Source organism: Serinus canaria, chromosome 4, assembly GCF_022539315.1.
Source record: "Serinus canaria isolate serCan28SL12 chromosome 4, serCan2020, whole genome shotgun sequence".
NCBI lineage: Eukaryota > Metazoa > Chordata > Aves > Passeriformes > Fringillidae > Serinus > Serinus canaria.
The window spans coordinates 41,856,424-41,875,861 of record NC_066317.1 but is presented as its reverse complement, the minus strand read 5'-3'; the positions used below and the strand labels follow the sequence as shown (position 1 = coordinate 41,875,861).

At 39.9% G+C, this 19,438-nt stretch overlaps 1 protein-coding gene across 2 annotated transcripts; it reads right to left on the bottom strand.

Moving 5' to 3' along the window:
* Positions 1-3,339: 3,339 nt before the first annotated feature.
* On the bottom strand, positions 3,340-19,232 carry ASAH1 (N-acylsphingosine amidohydrolase 1). Of its 2 annotated transcripts, none has more exons than XM_030239099.2 (14): positions 19,098-19,232; positions 14,093-14,139; positions 13,811-13,901; positions 12,515-12,601; positions 11,515-11,593; positions 10,542-10,616; positions 9,675-9,720; positions 8,258-8,402; positions 7,018-7,072; positions 6,755-6,836; positions 6,025-6,156; positions 5,668-5,791; positions 4,933-4,989; positions 3,340-4,280 (listed from the first exon to the last, which is right to left on the bottom strand). In XM_030239099.2, exons 1-14 carry the CDS (start codon positions 19,215-19,217, stop codon positions 4,191-4,193), a joined length of 1,230 nt encoding a protein of 409 aa, XP_030094959.1. In that variant the 5' UTR covers positions 19,218-19,232; the 3' UTR covers positions 3,340-4,190. The 2 variants fall into 2 exon arrangements, with proteins under 2 accessions (XP_030094959.1, XP_050829857.1); XM_050973900.1 differs by lacking the exon at positions 19,098-19,232 and adding an exon at positions 18,684-18,983.
* Between the last annotated feature and the right edge of the window lie 206 nt (positions 19,233-19,438).

The window sequence follows — 19,438 nt, the reverse complement described above, 5'->3', positions numbered from 1 at the left end:
TGAGAAAAGACTATGTCTAATCTAAACATTAGACTATGTCTAATCCAGGTACTTGAATTAAAGATCCACTTTAAAAACAAGATGGCAACTCTTTGCTACAACTCAGTGCTTGTGATCTAATCTTTTTTAGTGCAAAAAAAAAAAAAAAGAAAAATATCTTTCTTACTGAGATGACCCATTTTCACTGAAATATAAAGGGAAAAAAAACCTAGGGATGTTTTGGGGATTTTTTTCTATACTGTGTATCTGCCAAATAGAAAAAACTTTGCAAGTTTAAAAGAAAGACAAGACTAATAGTACAAAACATTAAGCAAAGACTGGAGTTACCTTAAATGGAGAATCTCCAGCAGAGGCAGTCTCACTACTGGGATCCTTCTATTGCTCATGTGTAACCCTTGAGCTAAGAGAACAAACTTTGCAAAACAGATTAGACTGAGATTGTCCCAGATATAATTAATACAGTAATTCAGAGCTGATTCACTGTAGATCAGAAATGTCCTAAGTATAGTGTTTCTTGGTATGTAAACAGGCTAGCTCCTTTTTAATTATTGTCCTCTCCTGTACATAACTGTGTGGGAGCAGACATAGTTACAAAGGGCCTTTAAAATCTTTGATTCTGCCAAGTTACAATGGTCTGAAAAACTGGTAGGCAGAGCTCCAGGGAAAAACCACATGGTCTGCTTGGTTCTAGATCACAGCCTTTGGCTAACTGGTATGTTCAGTTTTCAGACTCTCTTTACTATCAGAAGCAGCTTCTTAAAAAATGCATAAATATCTGCAGTTTTCTTCCCAAGGCAAACTGTGGCTTGTGCCAGTTCTTTGAGCATTACTCCTGGCTCATCTTGTTCTTCTGGTCCAAAGTATGAGAGGTTTTACTGCTCAGAGAGCTTGGGTGTGACCTACTCACTAACAGTTCTGGTCCTCCAAAAGCAGAAGACTTCATCTGATGATCCATGCCATGAACAGGATCTTGCCATAAGCTGCTGTTGCCAGCCACTGAGGTGAAATCCAGCTTTTTCTTTGCATTTCTTTCTCCTTGCACCTGTAGCCCAAGGAGCTGGCTATGTGAAAGCAGGACACATGCTTGTGCTGGGAGGAAGGAGTATTTAATTGTTAGTTGTGGAGCTTGCCTGAAACTCTCACCTGCTATTGTCCATCCACTCTCCATCATGCCTGCTCACTCCAGTGAAAACCTTTTATTTACTCTTGCTGCTTTCCTTGCAGATATTTGCCAGGACATCTGTGGGCCCTGCTCTGGAGTTTTGCTTTTAAGAAAGCCTTGACTTGTAATTGAATCTAAAGCAAATTCACTTGCACGTGTGTCCCAGAACTACTGCTTGATTTTGATTAAGGTTCAAATTCCTGCCTTCCTCTGTTCTCATTAACTGCCAAAATTTTGCTTTTTAACATGTGAGATGACATTCTTTTTTCCTCTGAAGTGGTATGGGGCTTCAACTGCATGGGTTCCTGAAAGTGTAAAAGTGAAAAATTTTCTTGGCAAGCTGATTTTTTTTTTTTTTTCATTTAAATGCCAGCACCCAAACAGCTTGGTCTCTTCTATAACACCTTATTTAATCTAGTTTACAGTAAACTAGATTAACTCTTTGCATTTACATAGACAGTAAATGTTCTAGAAGCTAAGACTGAGGCTGGTTTTTCTAGAACTAGGCCATGCAGTATTAATCAAAACTTAAGTATGTTTTTCTTGCTGCTCACAAATTCACCTTTTTTTGCAACAAATTGATTGTTTTTCACAGCAGAGTTAGGAAAGCTGCATAAATCTCTTATGTAAACTTGAAGAGAAAAATAGATATGGCTGGTTACTTGACCTGAGGAAAAAACAAACCTAAGAAAAAGTAATCAGACCACTGCCTCAGTGTTTGTGAGAGATCTCAACGATGTGTGCAGCAAATTCATATTAAAAAACCACACCCATTGTATCTTTCTATAAAATATTGTATCTATGATACCTATTGTATCCTTCTATGTAAAATAAAAGGCAGCTAAACAAAATTCCAACAATGCAAGTAGCTGCAAACATTTCTTCAGCAAAATGGTCACTGTGCCTAGAGCAGCAGCAGCAGGGGGAAGGCAGTAAACTGACATTAAAAATAGGAATGTCTATCTGTAACAAAAGCAAATTAAACTTTTTGTGTGGCTAGAGAAAACTTTCAGACTTGATAGGTGAAGGTTAAATCAGGAAACAATCACATTCATCACTTTTTGTATATTAGGGTACACATAGTAAGACAGTTGTTGGGGTGTTTTGCTTTTAATAGCTTTGTTTATTTTAGTCAATAGCAGCATAGGCATTCAGGCTCTGGACAGACATCTGTGGAATTTAGCTGTCCTTTTGCAATTGTAAAGCAATTTCAAGTGTGGAAATGTGGATTGTCTTGCACAAGGGACGTTACTTAACTGTTACTAGTCTACACTGCCTTGTTCTACATATGCTAAAGTGGGACAAGACTAATTAAGCAAGTAAACTGATTTTTAAATTAGGCAGTAATTTGATTATGGATGTTACACAACTTCATTCCACATAAATCCGAACAATCCCCTGGCAGGCTGAGGTGTGCACTCAGAAACACGTGACGGGCTCTTCACAGTACAGACTGCTACATCTGACTTGGTTCAATTGTCTTTTATGAATCAAATGGCCCAGGAGCTGTGTTTCACACATGCATTTTTCACTGATTTAAACTGTGTTGTTATATTTGGTTCCAATAGATTCAATATTGGTTTCAGCAGATTTCCATATTCATAGTTGAGATTAAAAATGGACCCTGGTAGTACAATCATGCCCACACTTCTGCTTGCATGCTTCAGTTAAAAAAAAAATTAGATGTACAGCTAGACTGGCCCTTTTTTAATCAGTGGGACACTGATTTCTGGGTGCTCTCAATTAATCAGTGTTTCATCCCCCTTAACTGCTTCTTGCTGTGCTACTACAGGCATTGTTCTAAGGCCTAGAATATCAGTAGTTCATTCTCTTCAACCAGAAGCTGTGTTTCTTTATCAGCTGCTGAAATTATTTGCTAAAAGCATTCTTGTGTAGAAAACATAGGAGTTGGAACTGTAAGCTATTCCCAGCAATGCAGCCAGTGGCACAGATAAAAATACTGCCTCCTACATTATCTGCTTCCTAGGATATTAGGGTGCTACTACTTCTCTCTAAACAACCTTTCTTTCTTAACTTGAATTGCAGACTATGGTGTAATCTGATTTGGCTTCCTTTCCTCACCTTCAAAAAAACAACAAACCAAAATCCTCCCCAAACAACCCAACTGCCTTATTATGGTAATAGTTTTAACTACCAGTTTACAAAATCAGAAGAAATCAGTTTTTCAGACACAGTCTATTTGGAAATGAAAGCATTGTGGTATCCAACATGCATGATGTCTCAGACTGAAGTATGAAATCAGTACATGTGTACTTTGGTGACAGGAATTATCTTTTCTTTATTGAATTAGGTTTTTGGGGGTTTTTTTGAGACAACAGAAGAATCTGTATTAAAAAACCACATTTGTTAACAGGCCAAGAAAGAGCTTCAGCAAAAGAGTTATAAATCAGTAGCAAGACATTCTTGGCTCAGATCTTGTTTCAGATATTTCCCCAAGACCTTGTTCCTATGACTATACATGACACTTGGTATATTATAAAAGGGCATATCAGACATATCCTCACATTATACCAGAAGAATAGCAATTAATTTTAAGTGCTTATGAAAGAATAACAGAATTGTATTGTCCCAGATGGTCTTCTTATACCCAATTAATTTTGATGCTTGGTAGGTGCCATTATAATTTGTGTTCTTTAAAAGGATTTTAATCTAAATAAACCAAACCAAAACCCCAACAATTAACAAACCCCCCACCAACAACACACCAAGAATACTGCCAAGACTGAAGAGATCTAGAACTAACTGCTGAACTCATTTGGCAGAAACGGCTGAAATCACACCAGACACTCATGAGGATACATTTCTTGTCAGCAGAACTGCTGGTTGCAAAGCAAGAAAGTCTGCTCTGAGGCAGGGTCCCTTCACTGTTAGAAGCACTTTGCCATTTCTATAGAGCCATTAGATTTCTGAAGAAAGGAGTCAGACTGAGTAATCTCTTTCCAGAAACATCTTCTCGTGGAGGACTGCCAACTGGGCCAAGCAGCTTCCAGCACGGAGAGGTGCAGGGCTACCAAGGACTGCAGGGATCTGGGCACTCCCGCAGGTAAGTCTCTGTATGGCCATCATACACCTCCATCAGCGTGGTGCACACGGTCAGCTAATGGGCATGGGAAGGCAGAAGAAAAAAGAAAATCAACCACATTACAGGAATTAGTGAAAAACTCTCTCTGAACAGTTCTACTAAAATGAGCATTTACCTTCTTCAGTTAACAACATGCAAGTATGAATTGTCTGTGTTCTCAGCCAAGAATGCAGCCTCCACTTAACACAGGAACTAAACTTCATCATTCAAGAACTCTTATAAACTACTTCCTTCCTTTATTGTTTTTCCTAAACACAAAAATTTCAATTCCAGACTAAAACTTTTTGTGTTGCAAGAGTAAAGTGCCTGTAGTATGCTTAAATCATGAAGTATATTAACTTGTTTTATGTGAATTACAAAGACATAGATCACACATTAATTCTGGTTAGAAGGGTGCTCAAGATGTCGGCAGAGCAGCTGCTGCCTCAAACCAGGGCCAGCTATGAAGAAAGGGATCAAGCTACTGAGAATTTTAAAGCTGTATGGCCTTTGGGAAATAGCTATTCCAGCAATTACATTTGCTTTCACAAAGTAATGTGAAATTTGCTTTTACATACATGCTTTCACCTAAAAACCCTGAATGTACCACTGAAGCCTCCTCCTTATACGTACAGTAGTTAGTGGTCTGCTCCCCACTCTAGACTTCCTGCAAAAATAGAAGCATTACCTTATTGAGCACAGGCTTTGTGGAGAGAACATCATAAATTGCAGGTAGGGAGAGATTCTGAAAGAAAATAATACACTGATATTAAGGGGCATTACCTGTTAATGTAAATGCTGAGAACCAACTTTTTTACACCTCACTTAAAGAACAAGATACAGCTCTAAAAGTACAAGATACCCATAACACTTGGATATCAGAAGAATGTGGGCTGCAAAAATTTGACCAGACCAGATCTTAGTAGAGCATGGCACACTTTAGTGTGTTTGCTGCCCCAGATTGTGCATTTGAATTTCACTGGTAAAACTACCCTAAAAACACCAGAAGTCTTTCTCAAGGTATCTCTGGGTGTACCCTCCTGCATATGCAGCTGCTGAAAATACTTTCAGGAAACCCACCTAGATGAAAAGAAAGCCCAAAACAAACAAACCAACCAACCAAACTATAAAGAATCCTGAAAACCCAATCCCCCCTAAAACCACCACCAAAACCCAAACCAAAAACAAAAAAAAACCCTATACCCCCCCAAACAAATAAACAGGAAATCCACAAACCTTCCCCATGTTAAGAGGCAGGTTCTTCTAACCCAGAAGTAGAGACAAGTTACCACAAAATCATCAGCCACTTGTGTCATTACAGCTGTGCTTAAAAATAACCTGAATGCTCCTGGCTGTGTCAGGTCAGTAGTGCAAGCTGGGAGTTTCAGACCAGCAAGATATATATTCATTGGAGGATATTTACCTCTTGTGTTGTCTGGTTCAGGCATTTCATTGCAGGTCCTCTACGATTATCCAGCACCAGAGGAGGCTTCCAGCGATCGTAGTTGGTTTCTAACACATACCATGTACCCTTCTTGATATCAAGGCTGAAAAAGAGATCTAAGTTTGTGTTTTGCTTCTCTAAGTATTATAAGTACACATATACAGCATATACTATAGACAGATGCATTATTTTTTTAGGCTTGCAGTGGTATTTTTCAATGATGGTAAAGAATGAGTTCTTGTAAAACAGAAGTCACAAGAAACAGAGCACACAGTTATTGGTACAACCCGTCCTCTTCTGGAAGGCTGAGTCAGGTGTCAGGTCAGGCATACTCACTCCCAGATATCCAGAGCAGCTGTCCTGGATCGAGTTATCACACACCCTTCTCCAGAATTTTTTCCACCCAGAATAAAGTAAGCTGGAGCCAGCAGTCTTGTTTTTGCCAGTCTGTCTTTTGCATCCTGGTAACTGTGGGTAAGATAATGCTGGAGTATTAAATGCTATAAATGGTTCAAGTACTACAGAGCAAGTTTCACAGACCCAGGAAAAGTTTGGGCACTTAAGCCTTTCTTCCCTTTTTATGCACATAATGAGGAAACAGGATCATGATAAAGGAACACATTTAAGCAAAGCTTCTCATCTCATTTTGTACTTAAAGTATGATTGTCTAGAGGTGCTCTCTGCACTTCTTCTACACTTGAAATATGAGTAAAATGATTACATACTGTGTCATACTCCACTGAATTATTACATAACAGCTTTGTTTCTGCTTACTTCCTACAATATACTAGTACCTGTTGGATGTGCTTTGATGCAGAATGCTCTTACACATTTAGATTAGCAACAGGCTCATCAGGAAAAAGAAATCTGAGAAAAAATATTTGAGGGATCACATGTGATGCTTTGCTTCCTGCTCCAGAGTACCAGCAATACCAGAACTATTTAAAATTAAGGCCACAAGGAGGGTATCTATATCACTGGATATTAAGCATACATCTCCAGAATTTATGCTAGTTGAATGCAAAGCAGATTAAAGGAGCATAATATTTAGAGGGAGAGGGAATACCTTGTAGCATTCTCTAATACAGTTCTTGTGAGAAAGCCCATCCACATACCATCTCTTCTACCAAGAAACCATTCAAAGATTCCTGCAAAATATCAGAATAATTTCTTTTCAGACAGTTCACTCCTGCTACTCTAACTTTCACAGCTGGCTTTAAAATAAGCTGCATTTTATGTAACTCATCTGCAATCTTTTCAGGTAACTGGTTTGCCCAAGTTTTCTGGAAAACTTGTGCAGAAATAATGAAAGAAATGAGCATTACTCACCCACATAACCACCATCAAGACTGAAACGCTCATTCATTGTCAGAGTGAACAAGTTCTGAAAAGCATTAAACAAGCCAACCTTCAGCCATTGCCAGCCCATAAGTGCCAATAAATAAACAAGAGGCAGCACTGCAATTTAGATGTCAATTGAGCTTCTTGTTTGTTAGACTCTTCCCCTTTGAGTAACAGACTGCAAGATCAAGCTCATGTAGAGAAGAACCTAATTTATCAGGGCTTGAATAAGTAGAAATTAGTTTTCTGACCTGGCAGACAATCAGCAAGGCATGCTTTTATGCTAAGCAAGTCAAGCCTATCACCATTTTTTCCTCTTGGTCTGTGCTGCATTGCTGAATTAGCAGTTTTCCTTTCCCTGCTGTATGTCACCTTCTTCTCAGACCTCTGAATGCTAGTTTGAAGGCAGATTTTTAAGTCCCAGTGCTAAGCACACCCTGATATGTTACTGCTATTTGCACGGGCATGCAGTTGCACACACTACAGTCCATGCTAACTGGAACACACAATTCAAACTCAAATCTCAGTCTTCTCCAACTAATGTTTCAGAAAAAAAACTGAATTCAGCTACACACTGAATCATTTTCAGAATGGCATCTTCCTAATTTATTTGAGCAGAAGACAAAAATACATAGATAAAATGCAGGGATTTATGCCCCAAATGCTCTACAAGAAGAGTCTACCTATAACAGAAGATAGAGCATGTAGAAAAGAAGCTGTGGCAAGTTGGACACCTTGATATAGTTCTGTACTGCTGGTTTTTAAGATGTATATAAACCCCAGATTTCAGGTGCCTATTAAATGAAAACCCAACAAAAAAATCTTAAAATGCAGGACTGCCTTTTCCAAGAAGGATTGGAGAAAGAATTAAATAGCACAAGTGTGCTGTTTCCCCTCTGGGATCACAGCATTAGCTATTACCTAGAAAGAAACTCTAACCACATCAGCACTTTGTATTCACTCCTGTTTATATTCAAAATTCAATGCTGTTTTTAAGAAGTGTCCAAACAGAAACATTCCATTTAGGCAATCTCCTTTCACAAGAAAGGGTGCAGCATTTTTTTTCTTTTATCAGTCTTCACGTAGCTATGCTGTGCATCAGAACAACTTAAGAGATCATTTATTGGAAAACATTCCAAGGCACAGCATGAAAGCAGAAAAATTTAAATATTAAAGGAAAATCTGAAGCATTTGTAACAAACTGACAAGGCCCCATTCCCATACTTACTGGTTTGACTCCAGACACCATGCCTATGTATCCTGCAAAATTTGTGGACTTGAACACTGTTTTGTTGTTTCTCTGAAAGTCCAAGAGTACCACTAAAGGCTTCAGTTCCCGAGTTAACGTCCAGGAATTATTTTTAACATCCCACCTGCAGGAGACAGTACAGCATTTGAAACTCCCCTCAGTAGTTTTCAAAGCTTCCCTTCACAGCATGCAGACATCCTGTGTGTGATGCCTGTCCTCAGATCTTACATCAGGCAAGATCACTGCTCTGTAGTTACCTGAGCAGCACCAGCAAGGAACAACTAAGAAGTCTAAACGCACAGACTGGCAGTGAAAAGAACTAAGTTTTGTTTGAACCAAAAGCATATATATTGCTCAGGATTAAACAGCACCACCATCACAGCTGGTTTGGTTTGAACACATAACTTTGTTCTGTACCTGCTGGCAAAGGGAGCCAGAGGTACTGCCTGTGACACCAAACCTCGAATTCTTATTTTTCAAAGGCAGAAAAGAAACCATGCACTACTGGATTTGCTCTACATGAAGGGAAGTATCAATTCTAGTTTGTAAAATTAGTCAGACTAGTTTGGAGGCAAAACTGAGCAGTCAGCAGACTGTTCAATTCTCTGGAAATAATCCAGACTCTGGGACCAGCTTTGAAAGTCTGCTTAATTTTCAGGAAGCATGTTCACAGTATTTCTGGCAAGTCAGAGAAGTCCAACACAAGCCAAACCAAAGGACAGGTGGAGTCACAGTAGACAATGGGTGAGCTTTTAATAGGTAGGTAAGAATTTTAATAAGGATGAGCATTTAAATTCCAATTGTGCATTGAGCATCATCTGGATGAATGATGTTACAAAATATGCTGGGGTAATCAAAGCAAATACTGAACTACCTGATCAGGGACATGAAAGGAGAACTAATGAAGGCTGGGCAACAAACTACAGAGTTTGTGTGGAAATGAAGAATGATGGGAAGTGTCAGTGGAGCACAGTACTGTAACTAGGGGGAAGAGTGGGGAGGAAATCATTAAAACTCCATGCCCCAATCCAACCCCCATTTCACTGAATATAATAAAATTGATGCTTCACCCCCTCATGTAAAGAACAAGATATATTGTGCCTCAGAGATCAGGTTACATGGGCCATTCTTTGGTTTGACACAGCTTGAACTGAAGCTGAGGAAAAAAAAATTAAGTAGCAAAACACAGCTGTTCTTGATGCACTTGGGGCAGTTTGACATAGAGCATCCTGATCTTTTCATTTTAGCCTTTTTTTCACAACACACAATGGAGAATTACTTGTCACAGCCTTACAGACACCCAAAGAAGACTCAAAGAATGTATGTAGCTCTTATTTAAAGTTCAGCTTGCTTTTCATCTGGATTTAAAAAAAAAGTCACAAGTTTAAATACTTACCCTAGGAAGAGTCCAAAATCCAAGTTTCTGGCATGGTAAAGTTTCCCTGTACAACAATAAAAAATTAAATACAATTTTTCAAACAAATGGACAAATTTCAGCTTAGAAACCCAAGAAATGGGTAAGCAGTCAAATACCTGGGAAAGTGTGCAAAGAAAATACCATTCTCTACTTGCCCTTTTCATAACCACAATATAAGGATGGGTTTTTATTGGTCAGAGGAGTGTTTTGCCATAACTGAAATCAAGTAATCTTGCAAACTGCTGTCCATCTCAGCCTCTAATCTTTCATTAACTCAACGCAGTGGCAACACCTTGAGCTTCCTCTAAAAGTTAAATGTTTGTAAGCCCTCTGAGAATCCCTTAGAAACTTCCTAAGTTGGAACAGGGGCAGCAAGGGCTGCAGAACTAAGTAGGAGAATGAAAGAGTATCTTTTCTTAGAAGAGACTGTCCATTTTCTCTACCAGCATACACAGGCAATATCTAGAAACTAGATGCAAAATCCTGCATGGCACTGAGAAAGTTTCAAATGTGGTGCTGGTGTTTCTTTCCCCTAGAAAAACAAATACCACCTCTTAAAAAAACCCCAACACCCCAATCACAAAAAACTCACTATCCAACAAAACCAAACTCAAACTATCTTTGAAAGTATTTTTGTCCTTTTTTTTTAAACCTAAGACACTTACGAACTTTTATTCCCTTTCTCAAGGAAAACCTTTAGTTATCAGTCCTTAGGCATTTTTATTACCTTTTAGTCTCTTTAATAGACCTTACTGGCTGCAGTTGAGGAGGACTGTATTTGCATAACTGGGGTAGACCCTCTTCTACATAAAAGAAAACTGTTAACATGATTTTGGATTGCATTACCTGTTTTATCTTCTGCCACTATTGATGTACATACAGTAAAAATTTCATAAAAGATGTTAAAAATAACGATTTCCCCTAGGGAAAAAAAAAAAAGAAGCAAAATTCAATAGTTTGAAACTTGCCACGAACAGAAAAAAAATGGTTAGAAAATAAGCATAGTGCAAATTCAGTATTCTGTAATATTTCTGTTAAACATTTAAATCTCCTTTGATGTTTAAAATGACTGGTTCAGCAAAATCAAGAGCTTCCTGAAAAGTAAATAGAGGGATCAGAACACCCTGACTTTCTGCCTCACCATGCACAAAGCTGACAGTCATTGCTACTTCCTCCTCTGAAAACCCCAAAACAAGCTATAAAATTCACTTTAAAGAAGAAAGCTGCTATATGCACCACTACTGCCATGTAAGAACTGCTGCTAGCAGCAGGTGTAGTGCTCCTGGATGAGGGAAGCAGTGCAAACAGGCAGTGGCCCTTCTCTGTCTCAGTTCTGGAAGAACTCAGTGCCTACTCCTCACCTGGAATGGCATTCTCTTGCAGGAGGTACAGAGGGAAGGCAGAAGGATTTGGCAAGGAACACAAGAGAAAGAAAGCACAGCAGGAAACTGAGCCTTGACTTCTTTCTATGTCAACAGCAGATACACAGCAGAGTGCAAAACCAACAAGAATAAAGGATTCCCTCAAATTCTGGTGCACAGGAGCTGAGACTTGCTTCACTTCCCAAAACCTAGGAGTGAGAACTTACAGATCTACAGAGCAGTCCCAGCCTCATAAAAAGCTTATGTGATTTATTCCATTCTTCTCTACAACACTGTTTTTGTTTAGGGTGAGGTGTATTTTATTGCTTCAACTTAATTAATGATTTGTTAAAGTCACAGATGGCTACTACTTACTGCATATTGGTAAACACAATAATTTTAAATGAGTCTGTATTCCTAGCTTTCCACTATGTTAATCAAGTGTTGGAAACTGTTACCCAAAGGAATCCCAGATGAATTGGCAATCCCTTGGAGCTCTTCATTGAAAGGATAAGGAAGTGTAGCAGTCAGATGAGCCTGAAAGGAAAAGCCTTTTTGTATGATACATGTTTAAATTAACAGTATTTTGTTACTTACAACAAATGCCACTTCAACAGGCACACTTTTCTCCCAGCTGTTGAGTTTTTAATTTCTCTGCAGCCTGTAGAACTTGAGGATGTTTGCAGAGCACTTGGAAGATAAGTATACACTTAAGGGAAGTAAAACACTTATCAAAACACTGACGTGAGCAATGGACATGAGCACAGCCTCTCTTGGCAGCAACAGACAGAAAAGTGAAGTAGGACTCGTACCTATTAAAAGCTCAACTGCATTGGAGCTCAATGTCACTGTTTATGGACATCCCTGACTTTCACCCATTGGCATGGCAACCTGTAAAAGCTGCATTTATGTCCACTCAGGCATACAGGGATACCCTGTAACTAAAGATTGGGTAGAGATCTGACCCTTTGTCTCTAACCCTACACTGCTTTGCCCTGTTCCATGCCAAAGCATACTCTAATCAGAATCAAATTAATTTTTAGGGTCAAAATTGCTCCCTGTAATCAGACATTTATTACAGTTTTCAAAACCTGATTTTACTCTACTTATTAAAAGAAGTGGAACATGGTAACAAATTTCAGTCAAGTGTTTCCCGACAGTAACTAAGGCTGTTGCATATTTGTCTAGTGTTACTAATCCAAACTTGAAAAGATCTTAGGAAAAAATTAGAGAAGGAAGAGACCTGCATTTTTTGTTTGATGGTTTCAGTCATTCGGAGTAGACAACAAGGCAAAATTTCAGAGTGAGTCTGAAAGAGCATTTTTGTTCTGTTACAGAAGTGGAATTAAGAACTTGTAAATTAATAACTTGGAAAGTTCTTAATTGCCAGATTCAGAAGCATTCTAATTCTGTAGTCAGAGCATACAGTAATAAAATAATTAAGCTGAAAATACTTACTATTTTGTTATCCACTATGTCAACAACTTTTCCACTGGGGAAGAAGGTATTTGCTATATCTTTAATATTCTGGACCACAGTCTTCAGCTAAAAAGAGCAAGGATGTTTGTTGAATAGAAGAACTTAAGCATAAGAATTGCTGGAATACTAACAGAACTCCTTGACAGACTTTTGAAAAAAAAAAAAATATGTTGAGAAAAATACGTATTTAAATAAAGTGCTAAATGTCACCTTCTTAGTGAGACAAATACCCCCAAGTCCCCACTAGAATCACTCTTCAAGCTTTGTTCAAGTAACTTCCTTGATTAATTCCAATGTGTCCTTTTAGCAGAAATAACAAACTACAGGAAAGCCATCTTCATCTTCTGCTCCTTTGAACACATTTTAATACTCTGCACTCTTCTATCTTTCAGAATGTTAATTTCAAGCTCTTTGCTTAAGCACTGATGTTACTGAAGACAAAACCACTCAATAAACTTCTTATGAAAGCACATGTTTTCGATCTGCAACATGTAAATGTCACAAATAAGAGTTCCACTCCATGTGATCTAACTCCAAAGTACACAAGAGATAAAACTCTTCAGATTTTAAGGCGAAACCTGAAGCTTCCAACGCCTTTTAAAATAAATATTAGCATGTCAGTAGAATTTGTCTAGCTTTCAGAGTGGAAAGTCCAAAGTCAAGGGATAGAGAAAAAAAGCCCTAGCCTTGTTTGGGAAATTGAAAATTACTGAACTCAATTTTTATCCATCCTCACCACAGCTGTTTTAAGCAGTTTGCAATAGCCTCAGATATTAAAAAAATATTTGTGCTATGTACAACCAGTGCTACAACCAGCAATCCTGAAAAGGGTAAGGAGCTCTTAATTTCCCCCTTGCCAGTTCATCATCTCACACAGCATTTTCAGAGAAGTAGGGAGGTGCAGAGAGGAAATGCTGCCTCAGTTTCACTTTGTTCCTTTGGTGTATTGCTCCCTCTTCATTCTGCACCACCCCACCACTAAGGAGATTTGATAAATGGAATGGCACACACTTGTTTATGGCACACTGGTTTTTACACCTCTACATCCCAAACACCAGTGCCTCTACACTTGATGCTGCCAGCTTAAGTGTTAAACAGAAAAAATAATTTACCCAAGTAATTACTTTGAACTGGAATCATATTAGAAAAGTCAACAGGAAATATTATAACTTTCAGATACTTCTAGAACATGTATTCCTTTAGAAACTTTTCTCAAAAAAAAAGGCTATGTGCTAGTTTTATATCTAAGCCTCAGATCAGCTCTGCATTTCTTACCTCTGTCTTTTTGTCACGCATCAAGTCATCCCACCTTCTGCTGGGAGGTAGATCGAGATTTATGACATATGTGGGTATATTACCTTTGAACCTGAGAGAAAAACACCAGAGATCAAATTTAAAAAGGCTCTGAAAAAATATTTGACAAAATAGGTGCTTCCCACCTGTAACTAGCATTTTTTAGACCTGCAACAGGAAGAAGTTTCAAGAAAAAAGCCCTGTACAGACTTGCAAATCACAACTGTCTGTAATTTGCTAGACAAGTTGAATCAGATTACTTACGTTGGTCCTGAAGGAGGGTACATTTTACTCCTACACTCTTCTCCATACTGCAAAGACAATGAAACATTACTATTTAGCTTCTTTGTTAAAACACTATTATTCTAGTAGACTTAGTTTTGAATTAAACCTTTAGAACTAGTCAGTTAATTCAAAGCCTTGGGACTTTGGAAAGAGGAAAATAGAGGAGGAGGGACCAGCAGCAACTTCCCCATGCTGACAGACTCTAGACAACTTGTCTAATGTACTCCATGGCAAGCACAAGGGTATGATAAATATACAAACTGTATATTTATTTACTCCATATGATGAGCCCTTCAAAAGCATATTCTTTATACAAGTTCAAGAATCTCATATCTCATATGGACCAGTCTGTTTTGTTTGTCCATAATCCCATTTTATAGTGTCATTCCTAATTATGTTTAGTGTTAAGCTGTACAGCTGGAGCAGGGAAAGCATAATGAACTTTGGGCAGTCCCTCAGCTGGTGGAATGAGCTGAGGATTCAGTGTGGAGAAGTGCTGCTGCAGTGGTGCTAAACATTAAGTGGGATGCAATTCAGGAATGCAACTAAAAAATATACCTTCATTCCCAGGAGCATGGCTGAGTTACAAATGAAAGTTTGAGAACTATTTTAGATGAACTCAAAGTGAATGTGAGGTTGTTTTTCTATCAATTACATAAAGCATGCATATAAATATAATAAACATATGCATATGCATGCCACAATTGTAATTCTATGTTCTACCCAGTGACATACAAGCAAATGCTTACTGGCCACCCACACTTGTGCTCCAAGCCAGCTGACAGCAGGCCAGGTTTGGTCCCAAAACTATATGAGAAGTTCAGTAAGCTCCTTAGAGTATAATATATCTCACTAGGAAAAAGGACAGGTACATGTGCTGTTCTGGGAGCCCATGGAACAGCTCCCAAAGCACAATTGTTTGGGAGACAGAACACAAACAAGATATGGAGCCATCCTTCCACCACCACTTCCCTTCCTCCCCACCCTGGATTCCCAATATTTATTAGGCTGTATTAATTAGATTACTAGTGTGTCCTTGAAATGCGTTCTGGTTCCAGTGAAAACTGGGACAACATCTCTAGCACCTACATAACTGGGACAAAGAAGTTAACTCATGTCAATGTTCTCTTTGGGCTAATCTCACTGTTTTTAATGCATTAATATAGAAAACACAATGTCTTACACAGTGCCACAGGCTTGAAACACCAGCTTAATTTGTTACAACTGGAAACAACAATTCTAAATTGGGATTGATTTCTCTGTGTTATAATGTTATCTCTTTCTACTGTTTCCAGTTGGTGGGAGAAAGCATGAGATGAATTTTGGTTGAATTTCACCTCCAACACATGAGGTGAAATTTTAGGACCAGCATCTCTGTGTTTCCTAGATTTCACTGCAGTGCAGTTAGCAGCCTTTGCACAGCTGGAACAAAAAGTCAAACACAAAAGGCCATTTCATTTTCAAAGTGAGGAAGCATCAAAACAAGGAGGGTAGGAGGGATATCAGATGACTAATTAGGCAACAAAAGTCAGAGGTTTTGTGCAAAGCCAGACAAATGCTCAACAGTATTGACGCAACTGTCTTGTGCAATTTTCCATCCTGCAATTCTAAAATCCATCAGAAAGAAGTGACATTACATCTACATCCTACTGGAATGGATGTACACATTTGGACCTTCAGGAAATACCTCCATCAAAATATGTTTCCTGACAGATAAAGCTTCTAAAAAAAAGTTATCCAAAGTGGATCAGAATTCTGTTGCTCCGTCAGTAGAGCCCATGCTCACAGAGGAAACAGCGGCACCTGTGCAAAACTGATTTCAGAGGATTTTAAGCTAAAGGTGCTAAACACTATGTCACTCCTGGCACCTTCCCCTGAGATTTTAATCCTGCATCTGCACCTATTTTTATCTTCTCAGTGCTTTACAGACTAAGCTACAAAAAAAAAAAAAAAAAAAAAAAAAAAAAAAAAGGTAAGGAATGCAACAGATAAAGGGATATAGAACAGAGAAAATGTTCCCTCCTTACATGTGGTATTTTTAGATTTCTAACCTATGTATAAATCAAAGTAAAAAAGTCAGTAATAAAAAAACAACATATATATCTTTCAAAACTAATTGAGTTATCTGAAGAAATTAGAGCTAATAATAACTATTTTATCATATCATAGAATCAGAGAGTATCCTGAGTTAGAAGGTTCCCACAAAGGATCATCAAATCCAACCCCTGGCCCTGCACGGGAACAGTCCAAGAGTCCCACCCACAGTCCAAATGCATCTTGATCTCTGCCAGGCAGTGCCCCACCAGCCTTGGTGAAAAACCTTTCCCTAACACCCAATTTAAACCTTCCCTGACACAGCTTCAGGCCATTCCCTCAGGTCCTACTGTTGATCAGCAACAAGAAGAGATCAGTGCCTGCCCTGTGCTTCCCCTTGTGAGGAGCTGTAGACTGCAGTGAGGTTTCCCTTCAGTCTCTTCTCCAAAACCAAGTGATGGCAACAGCTCCTGGCACATAGGCAACAACTTAAAAAGATGACAATCAGAAAACTAGAAGTGGGGCGTTTTCTTGTTTTGGTTTTTTACACAAAGTTCTAACAAGGAATAAAAAAATTGTTATCTTTTGCAACCAGCTAGAGATTATCTGCAAAGCTTTCTGAGAAGGTTAAAAAAAAAAGACACATAAAGAATTTTCTGGCAGCAGCAGAAAAACCATCAAGCACTTTTTATAACCAAAGTAAAATAAGCAGCTATGAAGTTATCACTGTGGTCAGTGGGGTTCTCCTCTCTGCAGAGACTTGACACTGGAAGAACAACAATAAATGCTGTCCAAGAAAACCTGGAACATCCTTTCAGCATGACAGAATCACCTTCAGTTTCCAATGTGACAAGCCAGACGTGTGACAACACAGGATCGAAACGTTAACAGGAAGATAACACAGGGGAGGAGAAGTAGAACATGGTATGGAGAAAGATGGAAATAAAAAGTGGAAGTAGCACAGATGATTTATATTTTGACTGATTGTATAAAAAAAAAAAGTGGAACAGAAACCAAATAACTAGCAAACTGTTGAGATTAATTGGGTGAGCTGTAAAAAATATCAAGTCGTAAGTTATTATTGACTGGAGTACAGAAAATTAATGCATGGTTTAATGACTGCTGAGTAAGTATTTTGACATCTAGCCTGATTTCATTATTATGAAATAGAGTGTCCAGTCTAAGGAATAGAAGCACTTCCTTTATTTCTTTATTTTTGAGGTAGACCATCTCTAGTATCCCTCCTTAATATTTATGAATTTTATATTTTTCACCTTCCTATGTAAAAGCAAATAGAAAATTACCTCTTTGAGCTATTAAATATAATTCCATCTTTTCAGTCAATCTGTTATATTCAGCATCCTTTGGTCTATGAACTCTGTGATCTAACACGTTTTCCTCTCTGGTTCCTCTTGATGGGATAATGCCAATGCAACACTATTGTGCTGCAGGAGTCCCAATGCTTTGGGATGTTGTGTTCACCTTTCTGAACACAGAGGTTAAGAGTACTCTTGCAGTAGTAGAAGAAACAGTGACAAGGCTACCTAAACTGCAGTTTGGACAAAAAGGTCAGTATGGCTGAGGGGGCCTCAGTGAAAGTTGAAGGGACTGACAGTCTGCACCTCTGAGATGTAATTCAAGGCATTTATCTTCTGTGCTTTTTGTCAATGAGAGGGACTCAGTGGCACTTAGGAAGAATTCTTCAGCATGTGATGCAACCCTCAAACAAAAATAAAATATCCAAGCCTAATATCTGGCTGCACAGCAGCACAACCTGCAGCCTGGATACACAGCGGATATTGTGCAAGTGCAAAGATGTACTGAGTGAAATCAAATGCAAATCAAGCTCTAATGCTACTCCTTTGCTGACAGCTGGCACTTTCTCCTACAACTCCACACTCCAGGATACTTTTAGCTAAAATTCTGACGGTGTTTTAAGCTGGAGATAGCTTATAGCATTAGGAAGCTGCTCTTGCCCGGTAGGATGGGACTGGAAGAAGGGAAAAGAGGGGAGAGAGAAAAGCCAAATCCTGTGTATTAAAAGACACTAATGGAACACTGGCCATCCAGATGTCCACAGTGATTTCCTGCAGCTCTCCCCTTTCACAAAACCCATAATAATTTTCCAAAAATCAATGCAATTTGCTAAAAAACCAAAAACCAAAAAACAAACAAACAAACAAAACTGGGAGCAAAATAAAGAATAAAAGAGGTAGACTATTCCCAAAATATTTAAAAATAGATTGCAAAGGCTATTTTGAAATCCAGAGATATTTAAAACCTGTTCTCTTCATAGAGGACAAATGGACGAGTAAAATTTGGAATTTCAAGAGATGAAAGAATGCTTCGCTGCTTCAGGAATACACCAGGAAACGAGCAACTGTTTACATGCCCACGAGATGGAAGCCAGCCTGCTCCAAACGACTACCCCCGCCTTCCCAGCTTCCCAATTCCACCAAAAGTTAAATCTTTCATTTGTTCAGGTAAAAAAAACCCCAAACGGCCGAAAGAGCAAGAAACGACACACCAAGTCCACCTGCTCTACGCTCCTCCCCTCGGGCGAGCCACAGCACACACACTCAGCAGATTCACAGCCGTGCGCTTCTCCAGCAAGCCCCACCGAACTTTCCCGCTGGAGATCGCCGCTGCGGTGGAACAGGGCGACACTGACATGAATTACAGACACGCACGGAACCGAGCGCAGGAGCGAGCAGGGGCTCGTACAGCACCGCCGCGGCACAGCCCCTCCCGCCGCTCGCCGCAGGAGCCCTGCCCGGCCTCGGGAGCCCGCGGGGGCAGCGAGGCGCTGCCGCGCATCCATTCGCGCGGATCCAGAGGCTCGCCCGGCCTCCCGCCTCGGGAAGGGCGGCGGCCGCGTCCCCCCTGTCAGCCCCGCGGCGATCCGCTCCCCCGGCCCCGCTCGCCCCTGCCCGTCCCCCGCCAGGCTCACCGGGTCCGGCGCCCAGGCGGGCTGCGCCAGGACGAACAGCGCCAGCAGCGCCCGGCCCCAGCCCGCCATGGTCCTGCCCGGCTCCGCTCCGAGCGACGCTTCCCGGAGCGGCGGCCACATGACAGAGCCCCGCCCGCCGGGGGCGGCAGCGCCGGCACGGCCCGGCCCGGCCCAGCCCGGCCCGGCCCGGCTCGGCACGGCGCTCCCCCCTCCGCCCCGCCCGTGCAGTTATGATGAAGCTCAGCAGTTCATTTTCAGTCGCCCTTCCACAAATGGCACCTTGCGCACAGAAGAGTATGAAATAGAATCGCCTGTCTTTGGCAACGCTGGGAGAAAACCCG

Coding starts and splice junctions, on each gene's coding strand:
- ASAH1 (XM_050973900.1), bottom strand. CDS start 18,968: ATGGATGCGCGGCAGCGCCTCGCTGCCCCCGCGGGCTCCCGAGGCCGG. Junction 10,617..11,514: donor TTCATCTGGGATTCCTTTGG/GTAACAGTTTCC, acceptor TTTTTTCCCTAG/GGGAAATCGTTATTTTTAAC. Junction 7,073..8,257: donor TGGTGTCTGGAGTCAAACCA/GTAAGTATGGGA, acceptor AATGCTTTTCAG/AACTTGTTCACTCTGACAAT.